General features: G+C 37.1%; 2 protein-coding genes across 2 annotated transcripts in view; both read right to left on the bottom strand.

Annotated features, from left to right (window-relative positions):
• ap1m3 (adaptor related protein complex 1 subunit mu 3) overlaps positions 1-4,655 on the bottom strand; it is a 29,890-nt gene extending 25,235 nt beyond the window's left edge. The window contains exon 1 of the mRNA XM_053322800.1: positions 4,531-4,655. Coding sequence (XP_053178775.1) covers positions 4,531-4,572 — 42 coding nt within the window. The 5' untranslated portion in view covers positions 4,573-4,655. The remainder of the gene's footprint in view (positions 1-4,530) is intronic.
• Positions 4,656-5,840: 1,185 nt separating this feature from the next.
• Positions 5,841-14,240, bottom strand: c7h1orf210 (chromosome 7 C1orf210 homolog). The gene is made up of 4 exons (XM_053322807.1): positions 14,070-14,240; positions 9,776-10,330; positions 9,310-9,504; positions 5,841-7,751 (listed from the first exon to the last, which is right to left on the bottom strand). Exons 2-4 carry the CDS (start codon positions 9,828-9,830, stop codon positions 7,552-7,554), a joined length of 450 nt encoding a protein of 149 aa, XP_053178782.1. The 5' UTR covers positions 9,831-10,330; positions 14,070-14,240; the 3' UTR covers positions 5,841-7,551.
• Positions 14,241-15,586: the final 1,346 nt, after the last annotated feature.

Here is a 15,586-nt window from a genome sequence, read left to right on the forward strand (position 1 = left end):
AATTTCAACTACTGGACACAAGACATCTACTTCACAGAAAGGTCCACAGTGTGTGTGTGCTTCTGGAGGCTTCAGGTTACCACACCACACTTGTGTAACCTGCAATTTTAGGCCACAAATGGCTTCCAAATTAGCTGCAATCATGTTTGCAGGTACACGCCTTGAACTCAAATTTAAGGTGATCACAGAGAAGCTTTTCACCTTCAGCAGATTCATCTGAAAACAGCCTTCTTGTGTCAAACTCTGCATATACTATACTCTGCACAGTGAAACTCAAACGTTCAAATAATGGAACAATTTTCAAAACATGTTTTTAGTGGAGTTTAATGTTGACTGGATTTCATTGTAAGGAAGGGTTAGGGTTAGGGTTAGTTTCTGCAATACTGTAAATGAGTCATCATGTAACATTCTCAATGTGTTTCTGTAATTATCTGAGATTAAATCCAACATGTTGTCAAGATGACAAGCCATGACAAGGTCCTTAATTCCTGGCTCTCGGGATATAAGTTCCTCTTACCAAACAGCCACTTGTTTTTGAAAGCTGTTTCAGTCTGCCAACCCTACAGCTCATAACTGGGTGTAAGGATAAAAACACAGTAAGATATTATGGGAGCAGCTGGCTTTCTGCTTCATCCTTTTTACAATACATATTATATATGACTGGAAGCTATGACAATTATGGCAAAGCTGTAATCACAGATCTGAAAAAGCTCATGTTTCACCTTTACAATATTCAAGAGTCATCACATCATTGTCATGTCAGATCGAATGTGTGTCAGTAAAACTCATATTGAAAAGGAAAATATCAGATAGCGTAACTATATTCAGCAGTAGCAGAGCACATCAAACAGTTCACCTCACCTCACACAAACAGTTAGCATATTTCATGCCCCAAAGCAGAGCGCAGCTGCTTAATAATCCAGGTCTCATTAAATTCTACTGTGAATGTGTTACTTCCAAGTAAAGACGCTATACTGTCTTTTTAAAACATATTCTGGATAGTCGTGCATTTACCAATATTCAACACAAATATTACTGTATCTGTTGTAATTCTTCAAATGTGAGCCTCCATGAAATGTAGCTCAAAATACGTAACATTTAAGAAAAAATAATAAAAGATTAAAACTCATTGTGTAGAACTAGAACTTTCAAAGTAGGAAGTTTTAGCAGCAAAAGGAATAAATACAAATAGAAAGATAAATAATAGAGATAGAAACCTATTTATAAAAGGCAAAATGAAAAATAATATAAAACAGAAATGAATGGATAAGTATTGAGTATTTAAGATTGCATTTTCCTTTGTAATAAACCTATACCAGCATTCTTGTTCATTCACAGAAACATCTACATTGACAAAAGATCTACTCTTAAAACCACTGTGACCTTAAAAATCATCGAGGGAAAACCATCCAGGGATTTAGGTGATGTTTGTTACTGGGCCACACAAAGCAATCAGTGACTGTTTACAATGTGTCAAATCAATAGGGACCGCTCGCTGCTGACCTCTAAAGGCAAATGGAAACTGGAGAACCCTCACTGGAGTCTATAACACGGAGGCAAACAGGAGCACAAAAACTATTTATATTATAGCAAAAAAATCTTACAGCATGATACAAATATCACAGAATAAGATGTATTTTAGACTGACAGGGCCATGAGGAGTTAACAGTAGTTTACTTGTAGGTTAAATAATGGCACATTGAAGAATGCTAAAAGACGCCACTCAGATAATCCATCAATTGAAACCATTTAACATTGTGTTGGCTCACAGTGCTTCTTGTTCTCGACAGCTAGATGTTCACTGCAGCTTAAGATTCTTTATTCAACAAGGCTAAGACTACAAAGGCACGCTAAAAGCCCTGTGAAGCTGCTAAATGCTAGCATAAGAATCTTAACTCACTCATAATAACATTGCTAATATGATGATGTTTCACACGTATAAGGTTTACCATGTTCACCATCTTAGTTAGTTATTAGTAGGGCTGACTAATTATTATTTTCATTATCAATCAATCTGCCAATCGTTTTCTCGATTAGTTGATTAGTCATTCGGACTATGAAATGTCAATGCTAAAAAATGTTAATCAGTGTTTCCCGAACTGTTTTTTAACCGTCCACAATTAAATATATTCAGTTTACTGTAAAATATTAAAGATAGCTGAAAACATTCAAATGTGAGAAGCTGGAATCAGAGAATTTGGAGATTTTCATCTAAAGAAATGACTCAAAACTATTGAGTATCTAATAGTAATAGTTGGAAACTAATCAATGAAATTACTAATCTTTGCAGAAGTAGACGTTAAGCTGGTGGCGTTAGATGAAAAGTCAATCTTCATGTCAATTTATCCAATAGCTCTGAGACATTTGACTAAAACCCAAAAATCTCATGGCAGTGCTACATTAACAGCCAAGTTATTAAAATACATCCTCAGTGGAAAATGAATGTGCAATACTTCATTGCAATCATGAAGCAGCTGTTGATATTTCAGTCTGGACTAGCCTTCCCTTGAGCCACACCGCTAGCGTGGCTAAAAATGTTAAACTTAAGATCAAATTTTGCACTTCAGGCTGATGAAATGTGCCGTTACTCATGACAGCCCAAAAACTTTGACTTGAACATGTTCACTTATTAAAAATGCAGTTGGGGAAGCACTAGGAACAAATGATCCCATGCTGATTTCAATAGCCTGACATTTCAGTCTACATAACAGCCAGCTGTGTGCGGTCTTGGTGCCCAGGAGCTATGACAGTGAGGGAGGGGGGGAAGGGTCTGAGGGTGGAGAGATAAAGGGCAGAGGTGTGAATCCTTCTGTAGTACCTGTGTGTTTTCAAGTGTCTAGAAGTGTGTCTACTGTCTACTTATGAGCCGTTTGTGTCAACAAGGTTTTCTATAGGCCTACGATTATTTTTACCCTCTTATGCATTTTAATTTGAAGGATTTTTAATCACATGACGAGTGCAACAGTTGATTTGTGCTGCTATAATGGAAGACAGGAGACTTCGCTTGGTCAGGAGAGAATGAAGAAGAGGACTGAAGGTGAAGAGCTACTGATTTGCCCCAGGGCAGAGATAGATAGATGGGGAGAGAGAGAAAGAAAGAACCTTTAATCTGCACAATCAGACACCCAGGCTATGAGGGACTGATCCCTTTCCCTGATCGGTATTGTCAAGCATACACGGATTCTTCAGCAATTCCCTTTCTAGCCCTCAAATAAATTACCCATGTGAGGTTTTGATGTAGAAACCTAAATTCAGTGTCTTCTTTTATCCATCCCATATTACAGTATGCATACATAAAAATTCAAATGCATCTCAGTGATTGTTAAGACATGCGTTAAGATCTACAAGGAAATTAAACAAAACAGGAAGAATTGCCTTACCTGTGTGTCTCATGACTTTCAACAGTATTTCATTTGGGACACTGAAAACATTTTCAAATACTATAAAAAATAATATTTTTTTCTGATGAATTGATTGTTCTACAAAATGTCAGAAAATTGTTACCACTCGCATTCTAAGGTGATGTCTTCAATTGTCGTTTTATTCGATCACTGAGATGATTACTGATAATATTCTGTTGATCGACTTATCACTAATCAACTAATCATCGCAGCTCTAGTTTATGAAATGTCAAAGAACAGTGAAAAATACTGTAAAATGTGCAGACAGAGCCAAAGCGTGATGACATTAAATGTTTGTTTTTCTTCTGACAAACAGCACCAAACTCAAAGGGATTCAATGTACAGTATTTAAGCTCTAGTTCAAGCATCTCATACAGTATGTCAATATTTGCTCTATATCTTTGGTAAGAGTTAAACAGAATCTCTGGGTGTTTTTGTTACTAGAAGGCAAGTTTAACTTAAATGTGAGGATTATCCAAGCTAATCCTCACATTTAAGAAGTGAATTTTTGACATCTTAGTTACTATAGATGAAATCATGGGAAATCAACTTTTGTGGCTTCAGCTCATCTAATGTGAGAATTTGTTGCTTTTCACTTTTAAGGAGCTAAAATAATATGAATTTGGACTTTCTGTCTTTCACTCAAAACGATTAAACAATGATCCAAATAGTTGGTGGTTCATTCAATAGTTGGCAACTAATCGATTAATCGTTGCAGTTCTAATTGACATATTATTTACTGTTAATATTATGTTACAAAGAGTGAAGTTTTAACATTGAAATTAGACACAAAGGCTGCAGGGCGGCATAGGAACAAGTCCTCTGTGTGTACACTAAATATTGGTAAAACGAGTTTGACAAGTTCAGTTTCTCTTCCTGATTGCTGTCAGGCTTTTATGAAGGTGACAGTTCACACATACAGAGGAAATGAGAGTACATCTGGTTTATGATGTGTAGGTACTACTACCTACAGCACACCGATGAATGTAGAGTCACCTAAAAATGTTCTGACAATCTTGGACTTTAAGATGAGCCAGTATACTCTTTTCTTGCAGCAGGTGCCTCATTTATAGTCCTCACGCCAACTTCCACCCACAACAACAACAACAACAAGTCGCCACAAACTTACCTTTCCCTTCAGGTCGAGGATAAATACCGCCGACGCAGACATCTTTGGTGGAGAAGTCCTCGCTTAGATAATATAACTCTCGGTCTACTGTTAAGATATGGGTCACTTAGATGGAATAATATTAGCTCCCATCATCCTCCTTCCTCCTCTCCTCCACTCTCTTCAGTCGTTGCGTTTCACTGCAACTCGCTGCTTTTCCGGAGCCGTTCGTCAAGTTACCGTAAATGCGGGGACTCCACTTCCCGTAGTGAGGCGCTGAGACTGCATGGGCTGGTTTTACACAGTGCATGGTGGAACAAGCACTGAGAACTGCTACTTCAGTAAAATAACAATGCAGCCATGTAAAAATACTCCATCGCAAGTAAAAGTCTTGCATTAGAAGTAATAATTCATCTATAAAAGTATATTGGCTGTAAAATAGACTTAGTATTCAAAGTATGCAAATAATACATTATTATTATAGTGCTTGCAAAACGTATTCATCACTCTCAGTATTTGTCATGTTTTGATGCCTTATAACGTTGAATCAAAGAGGATTTAATGCAGATTTTCTTGACAAACTTGTATGTAAAGGTGAAAATATACCTCTATAAGTGATCTAAATTAAATGGAAATTAAAAAAAAAAAAAAAAAAAATCATTTTTACATGTAAATACTGATCTGAAGTAGCTAGTAAAATAGCTGTGACATAAATGTAGTAGAGTAGAATTTATGGTATTTCCCTCTTAAATGTACCGAAGTGAAAGTATAAATTAGCAACAAATGGATGCTCAAGTAAAGTAAAAGTACCCAAAAACTGTACTTAGGTACAGTAATTGCAGACATGTATTTTCCACCACTTTTTCAAGTCTGTCTTAAATCAACAGTCAGGTTTCCATATGTACACTGAAAGAGGTTTTCCTCACTGTTGCCATTCCTCCTGTTCATATTGGCAATAAACCATCTCCTTCAAATGTGCTTTCAATGTAAGCAATAGTGGCCACAATCCTAAGTTAGTCATATAAAGTGGATATCTGCCACATGTATACTTCAATTCCTTGTTTTAAATGCACAGAAGGAGGCTTGTTGATTTTGGGCCCCATCAGTTACATTGTAAGTGCATTATGAAGATTTTCTAAAGTGTTCATTTGTATCAGAAAATCATAACAGCCATCACAGTTTCAAATCATGTAACATTTTCAAATGTCTTGTTTTGTTCCTACCAGTAGTCCAAAGCCCAAAGACATTCAGCTTACAATGAGCACAAATACAACAGAGCTTTTTAATAGTTTAGTTACTTTAATTCTTTTTTTTTTTTCAAATGTTACCAATTCATTTTCTGTCTGAGTATCATTCAGCTCTAAATACAGCCTTGTATTTTAAACAAGGTATACATGCAACATATGTAGTTTGATACATTTTGCTGGATATTTCTGTACTTTTACTTAAATAAACATTTAATGCACATTTACTTGAAAAAGAGTATTTTATATATAGTTGTACTGGTACTTTTACTAAAGTAAAGGGTCTAAATATTACTTCCACTACTGATTAATAACCAACATGTACATTTAACCTACATTTATGAAACATACTCTATAGTATGTTTACACTGGTTGTGGGCTTTAAATAATATGTCATAATGTTCTTAAATTGAGCCTCTATATTGTTTGTATCAATTTAGAAAGCCATTGACAACAGCCGTTGAAGTCTTTACATGTATTTTGAAAAGCAGGATAACTAGGTTTCCTGGTTTTGCTCTGGCGGGTCTGTGTGAAATTGACTTGCTGTGTTTCCGGGTAAAGCCTCGCCTGACAGCTTCACACAGACCTGTCAGACCGCTCTCATCAGCTGGATGGTCTCAGAGGATCCCAAACGCTCCAGGCCTCCATCTGAGACGCTGTGTCAAGCTTAATTACCGTTGTTGTTACCAGTGTTGTAAAGTTTAAAAAGAAAGATGGGTGTGATTATTTAATACCAGACCAAAATGTGGGGAAAATATTCTGAATGGAGAGTCTCACCCGTGTTTTGAATTTAAAAATGGGCCATGCAGACAGAAACAATGTTACAGTTCCACTTACAACTGGATTTTTATTGAGGTCAAACTGTTTGCAAATTGCTTCTATGCACTTATAAAACCACATTATAAGTTTTGAGAGTCCCAGTCTATTGTTACTATCCTGGAAATAGCAGCTGAGAGTTGAAAGTAACAAATTACAAGTAGGGTACACCTTTTACTATGATTGAACTGGTGTTCTGGCCTATATCTTTCATGTAGCAGTCAGGTTTTTTTCAAATTCTATATTTCTAATTGAAAAATATTTTCATAGCATGTTGTACTCAGCTTTTTAAAAAGATCAGAAATCACAATCTACAGTAACAGTAACAGTACAATTTAAGAATTTACAAGCTTTGTATTTTTTTTTCTTACAAAGCCACTCTGAGAGAAGACATTTCATTCAAAATTGTCAACAGTTAACAAGTGCAGACTTCTTAATTACACAAAAAATGGTCTTCTGTCACAATATACATCCATCCATCTATATCTATATCTTTGCTTAAGTTTCAATAACAAAATATGACAGATTTCTATTTACATTTTGCACAATTTTGGTTTTCAGTCTAAATAATAAAGGATTAAATCAACCACATAATCAATTCAAGCAAATAACTGTCAACAAATACAGAGGTGATTTTAAGGTGTTTAAGGTTCATATTTACAGTTGTTGGAAGAAATCTTATGGCTTTCATAATCTCTTAGAATAAAAAAAACGTATGATTATTACAGTCATGTCAGAACAGTCAGCTACAGTAAGCATGAAGCTTGACCTACTTGATTTGTATTTATTTTTCTGAGAATATTCTAAACATTCTGTGTCCTTAAAATGAAAATGCTCTTAAAAATGGCATCTGCATTTCTTTATACTTTTCTGAAACTTACCCAATGTTTAACAAGTGCTCGTTTTGTAATCTCAACCAAAAAGAAAAAAGAAAAAGTGGGAGTGGAATTGGTGGTTCAGGGGAGAAGTAGCGCCACACCTTCTAACCAATGGTAAATTCAATTTCATCCATCTCCTCCTCTGTGTCCTCCATGTTCTCCGCTGCTCTCTCAGCCCTCGCCCTCTCACTGGCTGGGATGTAGTTGTCCTCAATGAAGCCGTCATCGTCTTCCTCAGTCACAGGAGGGAGACAGTGAGGGTTCATTCCACGTCCCTCATGCATGGCAAATTGCACCTCTAGGCCTGGAAACAAGACCAACAATCATTAAAAAGTAAGCCTAATATGTCATTCTGATTGACAGTGTCATCCGTATTCATGAAATATATTTAAAAAACAACATGTAAACAAGACATGAAAAGATGCATGCCATGTTGATACACTGCCTGGAGCACCATTAATAAGGATGAATTAACTGAATCTATGTGATTTACTCACTTATATGTGACTTAACTTTAACTTCCAAATGAATTTTTACTTATTGTAGCTATCAGCACACAAGCAGTCACTGTTCTCAGTAGTTTTAGGCCATAACAGATAGTATTTGGTTTATGTGTGGTTTAAACCGCATTAAGCACAGGAAATAAATATTTTGAAATACTAGTGCATTCCTTCCTGTTCCAGTTTAGGCCTTAAGTGTGCATTACTCATCCCCTACATTGATGTGATAATCGTATAATTGTATTATTTTGGTGATAAACCTGCTGTACTTGATTCACAACAAACTGCAAATGCACAACCCGGTACCACACCTACACCAAAGCGTGTAACACATCTGCTGGTCCACAGTGTCAGTGTCACGTTTGGCTTTGCCTAGGCGTGAAATGTACATGCATGTATGAAGTTGTGGTACCAATAGGGGGCAACAGTTGTATGGTGTGACAACTCTCTGGTTAGGTTTAGGCACAAAAACCTCCTGGTTAAAATGATGGAAAGATCATGGATTGAGTTAAATGGTTGCTTGAAACCTGGTGTGGGTTAAAGGTACTATTTCCTTAAAGTTAGGCAACCTAAATCAACATGGCAACAGAAACACCACAACAATCACAGATACAGTTTTTGAAAAATGATCCCAGTATGGTTGGAAGTGAACAGCGGTCTCCACTCTTGCAAGTTAGGATGTATTCATCAACATCTGAAATGCACAACTTAACAGTGTCTTTGACGTCATCTACCCGTGTGTACTTTTAAAGCTTGAGCAAAGCAAAACATGACCCTGACACAGTTCGGGTCTATTACATGCTCAAGCAGTAAGTAAAGCTCAAAACAATGAACTAAAAGATGGTTAAACACTCCATAAGGCTGAGAGGAACTGCAGTTAGATGATAATTCTCTGTAGGTTTACCACATTGATCTGACCCACTGCAAATTGAGCAGTAGCTAAACACACTATTGCAATAATGCTTTATGCCATGTTTTTTGTATTGTTATTTTTATTGTGTAATAATTATTTCAGACTTAATATTGGAGCTCCTGTGAAACACAATGTGTATTACTTCCTATGCAACCAGGAGGAAAAATTTAAAGTCAAAGCTTCAGGGACTAGAAACTAAATGAACAGCAAAACATAAGTATCAACATTTACTGTATTATGTCGTGCTAAATAACTTTTTAACTTTAAGACTGATGTCCCTAATTCCAAAACATTAATGTTCATCATCTGTGAGGCACTACTGGTTTAAATGCAGAATTGTAAACAGGCTATGTTTGCTGAATGTCAAAGGTAGCAGCACTTTGCCCACTGTGCAAACAAAAATTAAGTTCATTATATAATTCACTATGTCGAATGGATAACACACAAACCTGTTGGGTCACAATGGCTAACGGTGTCTGTCTCACTCAGCCGTGTGTGTCTGTAGCTGGCAAGGTAGCGCCGAACCACCTGACATTTAGCCAGAAGGGCAATTATAATGGAGACAGAGATGGCTGTGACCAGGACGGCCACCAGGAACTCCCAGTTGTGAGAGGTTGGTTTGTCTGTCGGGTTAGTTGAAGTGTCTGTAAGAAAATAACATTTTTACATCTTACTTAACCTGATATGTTGATTTTACAATGGGGATTTCATCATTCTCTTTGTGGAAAGCACCTAAATACCCAAATGTGGAACAAACTAATCCTCACTTTAAATCACTTGTTTTAGGATGACTGTATTTACCAAAATAATCTAAAGTCCCGTTTAGACGAACACTGGCAAGTATCAGAGCTATTCTTTTTCTGAGAATAAATGCATTTTGCAGAAATGAAATTGCAGATGTTGGTGAATTCTTACCATTTTGTGCTGTTGTAGCTGTAGTAGAGAGTGTCCCATTTGATGATAGTTCCATCTGGCTTTGCTTTTGTCTATATAGTCTCTTTTAGGGAGTGACTTCTCCTGTGTGGCTTAATTTGCTGCTTATTGGACGAGATCTGTCTCTTACTTTGGGGTACCATTAACTCTATCATCAAATCATTGATCATGGGAGTATATCACACATATATCAAAACTCTGTTTCTGTAGCCTGTTAGTTGAGAGCTTCTCTTTCTAAAACAGTTGACTGCTAAACTCCTGTAACTGCTGGGATGGATATTTTAATTTCTTCAGCAGATCTGGGGGAAATGTTGCAGAGCAGGCATCTCCCCAGATGAGGGAGGTAGTTGTCTGGAAGACCTCTCTTGACCAGGATGCAGCTGAACCCTCAGAGCTCCACTAAGTGGCAAGGTTGAGTGACAAGGGAGTCCTTGGTTCAGTAAAATGTTAAAGGTGGTGGAAACATCATCTTTTCATGTATGAGTTGAAACATGAGCCAGAGTCCACTTGCTGCAGTCAAGTAAAACTTTAGAGGAACTGGAAGAGAAAAATAGGAAATTAAATCAGCATAATTTTACATCTTGCAACAAATGGGAAAACATCAGCTTTTTCATTTATGTGGGATATCAGTAAACTATAAAGCCATAATACCCCAAATGCATTGTGGCTTTGAATTCTTTTGGATTCTTTGTGCAAAGAAAATGCATATTTCATAACTGAACCATTCAAAAAGAACACAAACAATCAAATGACCTAAATATTTCACTTAGTATCTATGAGGAGTAAATCATTAAAAGGAGATGTCGCCTGGATCCCTGAAATCCAGAAATCATAATTGAATATGGGCTGTCAAAAACTCAGGAGGAAATCATCCACAGCAGGAAAAGTATGTCACAAACAGGAAGGCCCACAAACTATAGAACCTTCCTCCAAAGGTCTAGCTGACACAAAATACTGGCAAAACAATTTTGTGTGTGTGTGTGTGAAAGAATGTGATTGTATGTATTACAACTTCCTACAACACAGGAGACACCACAAAATGTCATTAAATACGACTAACATTAGGTTTAAATGATACATTTGTTTGTTGTTCTCAGTGATTTTGTACCTGTTTTCAATCCCAATCCCAATCCCGCTGTATCATGGGTTCAAGTTTTGATGCTACACTTTCACACTTGTGTTCTGTGCCTCACTGATGTTCTCAATGCAAATACAAACCTGTCATCTACAATAACTTGTGTTGGAAGGAAACAGAACCTTTCTGTACCGGTATTTGCATATTTGCCAGATATTTGCATGCATGGGTTGGATCACTGTATTTACAGCACAGCTCTGAGGATACAGTCACATAAATTCTGTTCTTATCCATGCCGTTAGCTGTTCACTAACTGTAGTTTATGTTTAGCATGCCTTCCTAGCACCTGTAATTTTGTAACGGATAACCTCTAAGTGTTGTCCTAAGATGTTCAAGATCTTTGGGGGGTTTGTGGGGTTTTTTTTCATGTCAGGACTTTTTTCACATGCTGATTGTTTTGCTAAGAAAGCAGACTATCCACCAGTGGAGGAGGAAGGATTGTGTCTTTCACTGAAGGAAAAGTAGCAACAGCATTCAAGCAGTAAAACAAAATACTGTCAAAAATGTAAATAAAGGAAAGAACAAAACAGAAGTAGTCATTGTGCATACAAAAGGGCCACTTTCAGTGCCACGTACTTTCATCATATACTATATTTATGGATTATGATCATTGCACAAACCTGTAAGCTACAATGTAATGCTGTAGCTGCTGAAAATTGAGCTAATGTGAAGTATTAAGCCAATTCATGTAACATATTAATCTGTAACTACAGCTGTAAGAATTTAGTGAAAATCAAAGTAGCTTAAAATGGAAATACATAAGAATCCCTGAAAGTACCTGAGTAATTGAACTCAGAAAATATGTTTCACATCTGGCATCCTGGAAAGATTGACATGCTCACTGTAAGTTGTAAAGTTGTCTGGTTCATATTTTTCTTATGTTTTATAGAATACACATGTCTTTCTTTGATTTCTCTGTTTTATTTATTTACTTTTATCCTTTGTTTCTTGGAGGAGTGGAAACACTACACTGTTATAAATACAAGTTTTGAACAAATTATATTGGCCCCCCACACTTCTGATGGCTTCCCAATCTTGAAAGAGTCATTTAGGCTTTCATCCACTTTTTAATTTTTTTTTTTTTAATTTCCCGAATACTGATTGTTTCGTATTTAAGGTTAGATTAAGATGTGTGTATCTGTCTCTTGGCTCCATGGTGATTTTTTTACAACAACAGGGTCCCCGCCAGCAATTAGGCCTCTTCCCTTTCGTCTTAAACAGCTATTCTCTTCAGCAGTGTTGGCTGTAAACACACCAACAGGGCTGCCTTTATCTCTTCCTGTTCTGTCCTCACAAAGGCAGAGCACAACAAAATATACACACTAAGCAGCGCAGGACCGGGAGCTATGAGAGAGAAGCCTGGGAGCGAAAGATCAATGTGTGTCAGATGCACTAGTGTTTGTGAGTTTCTCTGTGTGCCAGTGTTGCATATTTGTGTGTGTTTGTATGTAAACATGCAAGCATAAGAGCATGTGTTTGCATCTTAATCTGCAAATGCTTGTGTTTGAATATTATTCTCAAAGCAAGGAGTCCATTTTTCTTAATCATTCTTTGGTTTTTGTGCCCCAAATTATGAGTTGAGTGTCAGTTTATAGACACTAATGATTGCCAGAGGGTTGCAAATGTTCTTTCTGTCAGCAAACTGAATTAAACATCAAAATTGTATTTCATTCGCAGAGTGTGATAACATTCCTTTGAACAGTCAAATTAACCTTAAGCAATTTTATAGTTAGAAATCTGATTATGCCAGTTGAGGTGTAGTTTGAGCTTAATATAGAAAAAAAAGAAAACAACACTGAAATTGAACCAGTGCATTTTGATAATACATTTGACTTCATGTGACAATTATACAAATCATACTTGACCAAGCAAATATCTCAATCTCTCTCAACCTGGCTGCAATAATCATAGATATTCCTACTACACAGATTATCACAGAGCCGTCCTTCAGCTGACCCTCGCCCCAACAATCCACAGAGCAGCGTGCAGGCCTCCCTCTTTCCCTCTTATCCCACTGCCAAGTTAAGTATTTTCGTCTTGCTTTGAAAATTTGTGGAGGAGTCAGGCTGTGCCATTGTTTGTCAAGGATAATAGCATACGGTCTGATTATGCAGTGAGTTCAAAAACAGCTGGCAGAGACATTGTTTATGAGTGTGATTATTTAACTCTTATCTTTAAATCAAGAATCATAGACTGTGTAAAATATTCTGGCACGAAAACTACACCTTTGAATGATGTTCAACTTATTTTACTGTTGTTGTTTGCCTTAAGTTTAATTGAATCAAGGTCATACAGTGTGAGCTTAAGTGAAGTGCCCTTAAATGCCATGTTTGGTTTTTGCCTTTCAACCTGAGAATAATGGCTGTGTCAATAAAGAACCTGCAGGGGCGCGATGAGTAAAAGCCAACCTTGGTTATGTTATGCTGCCAAAACAACATGACATGTCCTGCATTATGACCACAAAATGACAATATTTAATATTTAATAGCATCAGCACCCACATCAGCTTTTGCACCTGGCTCCTTTACTGAATAAATTATTAGAAAATGTATGCTTCTTAGAGATGAAGAAATTTTTTAAACTGAGCAAGCTGCAGTACTGTTTTGGTTAAAAACAGCAAGTGGCCAACAACATGTGGGTTAGCATTTGTCACTAGCAAAAGAGTGCAATAGGAATATGACTGCAATATATAAACAGCTATCATTTTGATACAAAGTATACATAATGGTATACAACATTACTACATTCATTACATATATGCTTGTTAATCAAGGTGCAGTAAAACAACTTGGTAACCAGGTCACTGAAGTGTAAACACCTTGGTTATGTATCTTTTATGCTTTGAGAAAAAAATGGAATTCATCAACCATGACAGCAGGAACTCTGAATAGTCCGTCACCCTTTGGCAACTGAATCCATGTGTTTATCTAATAATTTATTACATTAACACATTTTGCTCCATTTGCCACCCACATTAAGGCACTTTGTATTGCATTGTAGTACAATAACTGATAATTATTGTATTATCAGTTACAAGATAAGCCCAACCAGTAAGCCACAACAGTCACATGATCTTTACACAGTGCAACAGAGCCTGTAGACGAGGCTTTCAAAGCTCTGGCTTTGCATTTCAAATCTTACCTGGTCACCTGTCTGTGTAGTTCTCTGTAGCTTCAGCGAGTTCACCTGTCGTCTGTCGGCTCTCACATTTCACATCAGCATAAACTCTCCATTTTTACTTCTTTTTTGTTTGTAAAATGGAAGAAATGTGCAAAGGTTAAACGAGGTGTGCTCTGCAGCTGCTTCCCAGAAGGAAAAGTTAATGGATAACTTGTAACTAAGGTGTGTTCCCTCCCACCTACTATTTCTCCTCTCTGTCCAATCGTAAAGCAGACCTGGTCAGAGGCAGTGCTGTCAGTGCTAAACCAGGAAGAGGTCAAATGTGGTTTACAGGCAATATGTGATCATTTACATTCTAACCACCAGTGTGTATTCATAAGTGAAAATATAAGAAACCAGTAAAACCAGTTTTTTGTTTTTGTTTTTGCAAATAGATGTCCTGTTAATATAGATGTGATTACAGCTGGTAATTTAAAAAATCCTGCTTTTCTATGCTATGCTTTGTATGTCTGCTGCAGTAGGGCTGTGTATTAGTGTGTGTCAGGGACCACACCTCGCCCTGTACAACCCCATATAAAACCCTTTTCTCAGTCCTTTTGAAAATAAGGGAGGAAAAACAGACAAGATACGGTTTATGGCGACAAGGAGTTTTGTTTATGTTAGACGTACAGCCTGAGGGGAGAGAACAGACCTCTGGTGGCTCTGAAAGGAAAAGCGATGTGACCCTGAAAACAATAGGGCTACTTCCTGGCCACTCGGCAGTACACTCTGCATCTTTCTATCTCCCTCCCTTACTCTTCCTCCTTATCCTCCCTCCCTCCCTCCCTCTGTATGTTCCAGGATGCTTCAGCTGCATGTCTTGAGGCAGACAGGAGGGATGAGGATTGGTTGGGATAGTAAAATGATAACTCAGCAAGCATCAGCTGAAAGAAGCAGGAGGGGTTTCCCACAACATACACAAGGGGCTGTTTGCTTACTGTTGGACTATGATAGTCGATGCCATGTTTTATATATTCAGTATCATTAAGAAAGACCTGATCATTGATTGCATTAACTGTTAACCCACCTTTAACAAAACAAGTCCCATGAATTAAACAACCAAATACATTTTTGAACTTACACTCCAGAACAACACATTGCAATAATCATATGTCTGTACAGTCCAAATCCATCAAAAATCACAGTAGAAAATAATGGTGTTTTATATGTGACAATGCCATGGTTAAGGTCTGGTTAGGTTAAGGCACACAAATCACTTGGTTACATTTAGGGAAAGATCATGGTTTGGGTTAAAGAGGAACATGTAGTGTGGGTTCAAATGTCTATGTCCTTAAAGTTAGGCAACCTTCATCATCATGGCTACCAACAGTGGCAGACTTCACGGTTGGGTTAATCCCTCGATTCATTCTTACACCTAATGAGGACATTTTGCATACAAAAACATCATTTGAACCGCCCACTGCTTATTTATTGTGACATTTGTCATGGGAGGACAGTCCTGATTCACATTACACATTGCAACCAACTGTATACATCCT

The sequence above is a fragment of the Scomber japonicus genome, chromosome 7, assembly GCF_027409825.1.
Source record: "Scomber japonicus isolate fScoJap1 chromosome 7, fScoJap1.pri, whole genome shotgun sequence".
Lineage (NCBI taxonomy): Eukaryota > Metazoa > Chordata > Actinopteri > Scombriformes > Scombridae > Scomber > Scomber japonicus.